The sequence below is a fragment of the Lonchura striata genome, chromosome 1, assembly GCF_050655825.1.
Source record: "Lonchura striata isolate lonStrDom1 chromosome 1, ASM5065582v1, whole genome shotgun sequence".
Lineage (NCBI taxonomy): Eukaryota > Metazoa > Chordata > Aves > Passeriformes > Estrildidae > Lonchura > Lonchura striata.
Window position 1 is genome coordinate 105825525 of NC_140703.1, and position 9476 is coordinate 105835000.

The 9476-nt window shown below is 38.0% G+C and overlaps 1 protein-coding gene across 5 annotated transcripts in view; it reads left to right on the plus strand.

Moving 5' to 3' along the window:
- POLA1 (DNA polymerase alpha 1, catalytic subunit) overlaps nucleotides 1–9476 on the plus strand; it is a 181877-nt gene that overhangs the window by 114854 nt on the left and 57547 nt on the right. For all 5 annotated transcript variants that reach the window (XR_014956792.1, XM_085585343.1, XM_085585352.1 and 2 more), the window contains exon 35: nucleotides 8212–8328. Coding sequence is in view for 4 of the 5 variants with exons in the window: in XM_085585343.1 (XP_085441469.1) it covers nucleotides 8212–8328 (117 nt within the window). In the remaining variant the exon portion in view is untranslated. The remainder of the gene's footprint in view (nucleotides 1–8211; nucleotides 8329–9476) is intronic.

Sequence of the window (9476 nt, forward strand, 5' to 3'; positions counted from 1 at the left end):
ATTCATGCTAACCTAAGATGTTTCACTATTCTAAGCATATGCTGCAATATCTTTCAGCTGCAAGAAGCTTGGCAGTATATTTAACATGGTACCTATTCCACTTAAAATAAAAAGAGAAAAGCTTCAGTCAGCTAGCATCAATAGTGGACTCTTGACCCAGTTCCTTTTGTAAAACAATTTATTTGAAGAGTCTGTAAAATATCAAAGGAATTCGTTATTCAAAGATGATTAAATGTTACACTGGTATAAAACCCTAAAATATTCTTGAAAATCATCTTTGTCTTATATACTCAAATTGAAGTACAAATATTTCAACTTAGTCCTAAGATGTTTTTGACTTTGAAGTTTTGGTTATGCCTGACAGAGAGATTTTTCACATGCTCTTTGCTGTGAAATTCTTTTACATTTTAAAATTCTCAGGTGGAGTTCAGACATATCTCTTCTCTAGCACAGCATCTCTTGAACATACACATTAGGGCTTTTGGTTTAGTACAATTTCATCTCCTTGTAGTAACATATTAAAGAAGTGGAGAGAGCTTCTCTGTCATTTTTTTGTTGATGTGAAAAGAAAGCTGGAATGCCTGATATATCAATAACAATGTCTCTCCATATACTACTTTGAGATCTCAAATGTCTATGCTCTCTAATGGAAGAGGCTTTGCAAGTCCCCTGGATTTCCTTCACAGATAAATTGAGATCTTTCTCATGGTTTCACAGATTCATGTTTTCATTAGTGCTTGGTAACTGATTTGCTTGGAAAAATATCACTTTGAAGAGTCCTGAAAAATTTGCTGACCCAGAATTCTGCATCAGTGATTGCTTTTAACTTCATTACTCCATTTATTAGGTTGGTTTGCATGATTCTTGTAAATAGTGTGCCTGTTTATTATTTATCAAGGAGATATTCCTTGATAGGAAAAATGCCAAAGCAGGTAAGATGTTCCTTATAAAGGCTTCATTTCTGATGGTGGTCATTTTTCTACAGGGGGAAGGAAGAAGGGAAGCTTGATGGTTCATTTTCCAGATATATTATGCTCTTCTGTGGCAGCACATTCTTTTTGTTTCCCTCAATTTTTTTTTTTTTCTGACAAAATTATCTTAGAATTTTGCCTTTATGAAGAATTTGCTTAGTGTTTTCTTTAATGCGCCCAAAATCAGGGGGGCCCATGAGGCGTGAAAGGAGGTGTTCCTTTCATATGTTCATCCAGCCTTAACATAAATTCAGATAATCTCATCTTCAGGTTGTTTCCATTAGTAGCTGCAAGTTCCAGAGGAGTGGCTAAGTTTGCTCAGGCTGTGGGGGGGACACACAGACTTGACAAAGATAGATGTCTTAAAGTGTCATCTGTGAGGAGCCCTCCTGATCAGAGTGTGCCACGCTGGCTCTCCTTTGGTAGTCTCACAGGTGAGGTCCTCCCTCCATAAGATCATTCAAGCAGCTCTCTGATGTATCTTTGTGCTTGCTCTGGAGGGACATTGAGGATGAAGCAGCTATGGGAAGTGCACAGAGCAGGCAGGCACCAGGGCTCTGCAGAGAGTCACTATTCCTGCAGGAGAGAAGTGCCTCTGAGGTTTTCATCAGGTGTATTTCCCCATGAAAATATGGGGTGTTGCTTGAGGAACCTAAGCTATACTGAAATTCACTGAAGGGGTGGAATCACCATCCCTGGAAGTGTTCAAAACATGTATGGATGTGGCAGCTGGGCTGCTGGAGTGGTGGTTGGACTCTGAGCTTAGAGGTCTTTTCCAACGCTAATGATTCTATGATTCACATTACTGAGTAAAGTTTACTAGTAGAGTCTTATTTCACTACTTATGATAGCATTCCTGACCTGAAGGGATTTCTTCTAGGCATTGTAGCAGTGGCAGGTGGATGTCACTCAGGTCTGCTTTGTCTGCTGAAATTCCAGTGTATGACACTAATTCTCACCCTGTCATTCAGGCTTTCATTGCTCCTGGTATCTCACCAAGGTGGGGCAGATGCATTGTTACTAGAGTGTTTCTTTGTTCTGAACAGGCAAGAAAGGATATTGGAAATTTAAATTACTTTGAGGTAATTTGGTTTCTGGTACCCAGCAGAAAATCTTTCCTGACTTTACAGTAACTCATCTTTAAGTCAATATTCATATCATCTTTCGTGTTGGAAGTGTAAAATCATTATGTAATTCTCAAAAGATGTAGTTATTACTGATAGTGAAACCATTGGCCAAGGAGTATGCAAACAGAAGTTGTGGTTCTAGTTCCTAGGGAAATGTGTCTGTTCCCCCAAGCACTCAGCTATTTACAGAAGACACAGACAGGGAGAACACACCACGCATGTAGAACAAAATATTGCAATTGGAGCTGATAGCTTTCAGGTCACTGAGTTAAGTTCTCTGTTGCCATGATGTTGCCTGATTTAACTTCATAAAATCATCTGTCTTTTAATATTGCTTGGGGGGATCAATAGACTTGATAATGTATGCACTTCTGCAGTATTGGTGTAACCTCATTCTTCCAGAGGATTTCAGGCCAGTTCAGCCAGAATTGCCCTGTTAGGCAATATAATCCATAATAATGGATGTTGTCAGGAAAGCAGGTTTTGAAAATTCTGGTCTTGGAATGAGTGGAAACAATATCCTTCTGTAAGAGAGGCATGAAAAGAAAGGCCAGTGTGAAGTGAAAGTGTCCTGATTAGCAACTCAGAATGGTACTTGGATCAGAAAATCTTCATTGCATTGTCTCTCAAATTCAGCCTTCCAAAAACTGGTTTGCTGATCAGTGACATGAGTAGCAGGATTCAGCTGGCTGACTAGGATAGCGTGTTCAGGCTGGATTCCTGTGCTTCCCTTCTGGTGGGTTTGATGGTGTAAGGTGATAACTTCATCTCTGCAGTGCTGGAGACATGGGTTTGGGCTGTAATGTGCTCAGATATGGCAGCCATCTGAGACTGGGCATCAGCCACCAAGATGCCATTTTCAAGAATCCATGATAATATTGTCTTCAATGGGGAGGAAGGTTGCAAAGAAGCAAGCATGGATGACAAATAAATTCAACTCCAAAGTAACTGACAGTGACTTCAGAATAATTTTCAGTGCTTGCAACTTTCTGCTTTTTACCAGCACATTTTTTCATTCCACATTAACTTTTAAGGTGTTATAATGCCTCAGCATCCAGACTGTCTAAAGGCAGGAACAGATGTAGAATTGAAGTGTCTTAGGGAAGCACATTCAGTCTTCTGCTGTAGCAGGCAACCAAGCTACATTGTCAAATGTAATTTGTAAAAATTATTAAGATAAAGCTCAGTAAATGCATGTTGTTGACCCCTGCAACTTCTGTTTGAAAAGCTGTTGCAAAACCACTTGCCTCTGTATTTTGGGGTAATATTTCCAATGCTTTTTGATCATTAGAATGGGAGAGGCTAATTCTCAAGAACAGACTGACAAAGAAACAAAAATTACTTTTGACTTGCAAATTTCTCCCTATTAGCTACAGTTCATGGACTTAATACTCTTCAGGGATTTTCTTTTATATCGTGCATGTATTTCAGGGTTTTTTCACATACTTTTTTATATTTTAAAATGAACTAAGCATTTGTGGGCAGGATGTTTGGAAACGCTAGTTGCTTTTTTTTTCCCCCTCTGTCAACTTTTATTTCATTTCCCACGGTGTTGCAGATACCAAGTAGAACAAAGCAGAAGGTTCCCTATTATGATTTTGTTTGATGTACTACAAATTAATTTACAGACTCAGAGATAGCTGCTGGGAAATGAAAGATTGGTTTTGTTTGGTCAGTGAAGATGGCAGGCATGGATCAAATAAGGGTTAACAATAATGCACTTGAGCAGATTGAATCAGAACATAATGCATGTATTGAATTTGATTGCAACATGCATGACCATGGAGAAGTTTTTTGTTTAAAAGAAATCAAGGCTGTGGCTTAATTATCAAAGCAAAACAGGAGACATAAAGAGCTACATGTTTCTGATATTGCTTTTTTCAAAAATAGCTCCCTTCACACAGTTATCTACATGTTTAATTTCCATGCATAATAGCAACAGTTATTGTTGTCATTTGTTACGTGAGATTAACAGATAGCAAGTACAAACAAACGCAAATAAGGCCTGAATAGAAAGGTGACAAAGAAGAAAAGACCTCTTTACTGATAATTATAACTGGTGGGAAGTCTATACAAATGACATTAATTGTTTTCTGTATGAATTGAAGTGGCATCCAGTTTGTTAGTAACTACTCAACACATTTGGGCATTTTGCTTAGACAGTAACTTAAATCTTCATTTTTTGAATATAGTTTTTATTGAGAAATGTACTGCTCAGTAAAATTTATATGTTTTGATCATGATTTCTTAGCTGAAAACAAGCATAATAGCAAGCTGTTAAGTAGTTATTTTTATCCTAAGCTATGCTTTTGAGTTTAATCGGGGGTTTTCAGTCTTTTTTCACCTGTTTTTTGTGACCAGCAGAGCCTCCCAGTGCTTTCTTCAACAGTGACTGAAACAATTGCAGAAAGAAACTTGCTTCAAATGTCATTATTCAGTGGTAGTTTGAGAGGACCTCCTATGCATTCCCTTATAAAACAGTAGAAGCTGCACCTTGTGAGTCCTTTGTTTCATAATTGTTTGCTAAAAAGGCCAATAGGTGGCAGAAAACACAGTTACTTTTATCATACATTATTTTCATGGTTGTCTGTTTTTGAGTATTCTGTTCAGCTGAAGCTGGGATGCTGCTCCCATTCCAGGCTTTGTTTATTCAGTTGCACTTGCATTCACTAACAAAATGTCTTACTATCTGGCAGTTTCCATTATTTGTTTTTCTAATATAACAAATTGTTTCAAAGTTCAGATGTAGTCATTTAATATGTTTTGAGTCATGAATGCTCTCTTTGTGCACAGAGAACTTTTTCATAGTTAGAACTGAAAAAGTTATGCTCTTCAGCAAGAGGGGTTTGGAATGGGTGAGGACACTCTCCACACCTCCCTCTGCCTGGCTGTGTATTTTAAGGTGCTGTTTATATCAGATAGCTGCCAGATGTTTCGTAGGAGGTAGAGATGCCACAGAATAAACAAATTTCCAAACAGAGCATGTCTTTTGTCTCTAAAAAAATAACTTCATGCAAGATCTGTGAGAATTCATTGTCCTTACAAAACTGTTTTTGATTTTCCCTCACAATGGCTCTAATGATATTCTTGGTACTCAGGTGAGTGCCTGAAGATCTCAATGCTATCCTTTAGTAGCTTTTTTTTGGTAGAAAGTTATTCCATGTCTGTTTAAACTGATGTATTTAACCAGTGTGACACAACATAATAAACACCTACCTCTTTTAGAGGAAATCTGGGGTTCATTTGCAAAACCAAAACCAAGGCCTGTCTTTTTCACTTGAGACTCATTTGTGCTTGCTGACTTCAGAAGACACAGGTCAGGTGTGTGTTAGGTCAGGCCCTAAGTCAGGATTTCTCACGGTGAACCATGATTTGATGATGTGCTCAGTCTTGGTGAGCAGTGTCTTGTGTTGCTAACATCAGTTCTGAAGTATTTGTCATAAATAAATTGTATATGACAAAGAAAGTGGTACTAGGACTGCTAGGGTAACAGTTGTGCAAGAGACTAAATCACTGGTGTTTGAATTCTCGACATTTTCTCACTGTGCAGTTTTAAATGTCATGATTTACATTACTGATCTACATAACAATAAAGTTCACACTTAGTGATCAGATGCACTGATCGTACTGTTTCCAAAACCCCTTACTTTATTAAGAGGATCTGGAACAGGGAGGATTTCCTCATCCCAAAATCTGTTAGGTGAATTGCTTTTGGAGTTGCTTTTTTCTTTCTCAATGTACTATAAATGGATCATAGGGTAAGGTAATGGATAAGCTTAAACTGGGTATCAGGCTTTAGATGTCAGAGTTGGGTGAAATGAATCTAACTGCATGTGTAAATATACTCTTTCCATTCCTGCACTATGGCTTAAACACTCACTTCAGGAAGTACTGTATACATTGCTGTGATATTCTCCACACAGATTTTCTGGTCTGCCCACATGGACATAAAAGCTCTGCTCTGCAAGGGCAGCAGGAAGTGTTCTGATAGATTTGGCACCAAGTAGGATAATACTGAGTATATGAAATGTCTGTAAAAATGGTGAAAGAGAAGAAGTCTCTGGAATAAATGGAGATATTTGGAAAGGAATTGAGATTTCATAATAAAAAGATAAAATAAAACTAAAATAGTCTTGGAGCACTTCTGAAATTATTATAGAATATATTTTTAAGTTGAAATCCAAGTGGAAATTAGGTAGAAGTTGTTACCAGAGCATAACATTGGGATAGCTTGTCAAAGAGCTAGTGAGAATGGAAGCAAGCAATGTTTGGAATTGTCCTCTGATTCATAACATTTCTGTCAAAGTACTAGGAATCCAAGTATGGTTGGTTTTAACTTTGGTGCAGGAGCAACAAAAAATTTGGAAATAGGCAAAAATAACCAGTCACTGTTCCCAGCTCAGACATCACCAGCCAATAATCTGAAATGCAGTTTTACAGGGCTGAGCTCCTCAGGGTGGTAAAAGCAGGAAGTGCTTGAGAAGAGTGGCAGGAAGACTAAGTAGACTTCACAGTTAACAACAGAAGCTTAAATGCTCTGCCAAGTGAGGAAATGCTAAAAACCCAATCTTAATTTTGTGTCCAATATATGTATTGACCTAGTAGTGAAGAATAAAATTAAAATTCTTGAAAAATAATAAATATCTTTCTGGATATGGCTGCTCAGTGCCCAAATGCTTGGTAGTGTGCTCTATGCAGACAGACATTTAGGAGAGAGAGGAGCAGAGAACAGGATGGTAAATACCATTTTGTTCCTGTATAAATTCATGTTCATCTGTGTCTGGAATACAGTGTGCAGTACTGGTTTCATCTCCCTCTCCGCTTGTCCCATTTTCCACCACTCCCTCATTTCCAAAAAGATCTGAGAGAGATTCAGAGAAGAGCAACCAAGATTTGGAGCGGTTTCCAGGCAAGGAACAGCTAAGTAAATTAGGACTATGGTTTGGAAAAGACTTTGATTGAAGGTGATGTGATGGAGGTCTGTAAAATCATGAGTGGCACAAAGAAGGTGAATGCAGAAGGATTATTCCTAGTCTCTCCTGATGCAAGAACTAGAAAGCGTTAAAAGAGAAGCTGCGTGCATGTGTGTCTGTTTTCAAGAAAAATAAAGTACTTTTTCTATATAGTTTATAGTTGTTCTGCAGGATGTTGCAGATTATAAACTTTACATGGGTTTGAAAAGCATTTGAAGTTCATTGGGCTCATGAATGCATTAATTCAGTCACTATTGAATACAGAGACAGGGATTCAGGTGGCCCTTGAGGTATTTCTAAAAGCTGGGAAAATCTTTGGAAGAGTTTTACCGTGTCCTTTGTCTTTTGTCATTCCTTAAGTATCTTCTCTTGGTGGCTCTTAGGGATCAGGTGTGGCATTGTTTTTAGCCTATGGTTGTACCTGGCACAAAAAGTTCATCCTTACCAATTTTTGAATCATTCCTTCTTGCATACTCTTAAGAGAAGCCTTTTGCATTTTCTTCCTGAGCTGACATTGAGCAGATTGGCTCAGATTTTATTTCATTTTAATTCAGCAAAATGTTAGATTTTCCTAAATGAATCAGTTTATGTTGAAGTCTTGGAAGCTTCCTGGAAAAAAAAAAAAAAACAAAACAACAACAAAAACTTTAAAAGAAGAAGTAAGGAAAGCTTCTGTCTGTCATCAGAAAACAGAAAACTTTCTTCCCTCTAAAGTGCAAGCAAAGAAATGGCATTTTACTTAAATATTTAATTTATTACAAGTCTTACTGAATGGAGTGTCTTGCTGAATAGTCTACATAGCTGGATAAAATTCTTCTGTTGTATGTTAGTGTTGTAACTGGAGAAGAGAAGAGCAGAGGTTTTGGTATATTTCAAAGAAGGGATAACTGCAGTGTGCAGAGTGTGGGATTTTGAAGCAAGAAGACTCCAGCTTTGTTGTCTGCCATTAATTGTATTTAAACAAAGTCCTTGAAGGACTTAATCTCTTCATACATATTACAGTATCAGCTTCACAGAGGATGTTATGGTTGGGATATTTTCCTTCCTTGACTATGATGCATTTTTTAGGTGGAATAAAACAAGCAATAACTTACATTTAGGGTAAAAAATGGTTTTTTTCTGTGTTCTGCCTTTCTGCAGGGTTGGTTAATATGCGAGGAGCCAACTTGCCAGAATCGAACCCGTCGGCTTCCGCTGAGTTTCTCCCGGAGCGGCCCCGTGTGCCAGGCCTGCAGAAAGGCTGTTCTGAAACCAGAGGTGAGTGCTTGGGACAGAGCTTTGGCACAAGTGCAGTGGGATTCTCCTGAAGCTCACCTGGTGGTCAGCACTGCCTTTCAAAGGTAGCAGGATTAAGCAGGAATTTTTAATTAGTTTATTAGTTTAAAGAGGACTGTTGATGCTATTCTTGCTCCCAATTTAAGCTGCATCCTCATTGCTGTGAAGAGAGCATGCCATGCAGCTGCTGTGTTTGGAAACTTTCCAGCTGACAAGCATTTGGTCAGCAAACTAGAATTTGCTGGAATGTCTCTGCCAGAATCAGGTAAATTAACATAGACAAACAAACCCAACCTTCCAAACCAAAACCAGGCACCTGCTTTTCTTCTGACTGGTTCTTACTTGGCTGCATTTGGTGCTGAGGAGCTGGAGGTGAACTTCCATGCCATCATCTGCAGGTACTCTAAGATGGTATTTCCAGGAGATCAGAAATTTTGGGTTCTGCACATTTAAATCTGTCTCCACACCTGAAAAATGGAGAAGCTTTTAAACCTTATGTTGTGCTAATGGTCTGGTCTTCCAGAATTCAAGACTGCCTGATGGTTTTCTTGGTTTCTGAGAGTAAAGGAAGCTGATTATCTCATGTTGTAACATTCTGGTAAAGCACTTCAATTGGTAAGAAAATAGAAAGAAAATGAGTTTAACATTTAGAAATCTTGACAATTTACATAAAACAACCTGAGAGAAAGATTCCATAAGGAATATGGGAAATGTATGATTTCAAGTTGTAATAAGTCTTCAATTTATTCCTACTTACAGGAAGCTTTAAAAATCAAGGGTTTGAGGTGGGGCTGTTAAGTGAATTCTCTGAACAGCATTGTTTGATTTATGAGACAAGATTCCTTTTGGTCCTTCTTCTTCAGTAATGGAGATTTTAAAATTCCAAAGGATAAATGCCAGTAAAAATCCATGGACTGAAGCAGCATTTTCAGAGACAGACTGATCTAAAGCCATTTTTTGCATTAGTAGTAAGTTAGTGCTACAGAATGTAAGAAGACCAAATGATCAACAGCATTAAAGAGAGGATAAAAATCAGCACAAGTTCCCAAATTCCTAGCACTGGAACCAGGTGATACCATATTAAATTAAAAAAGAAAGAAAAACAAGTCTGTCAGTAAACAAACCTTTCA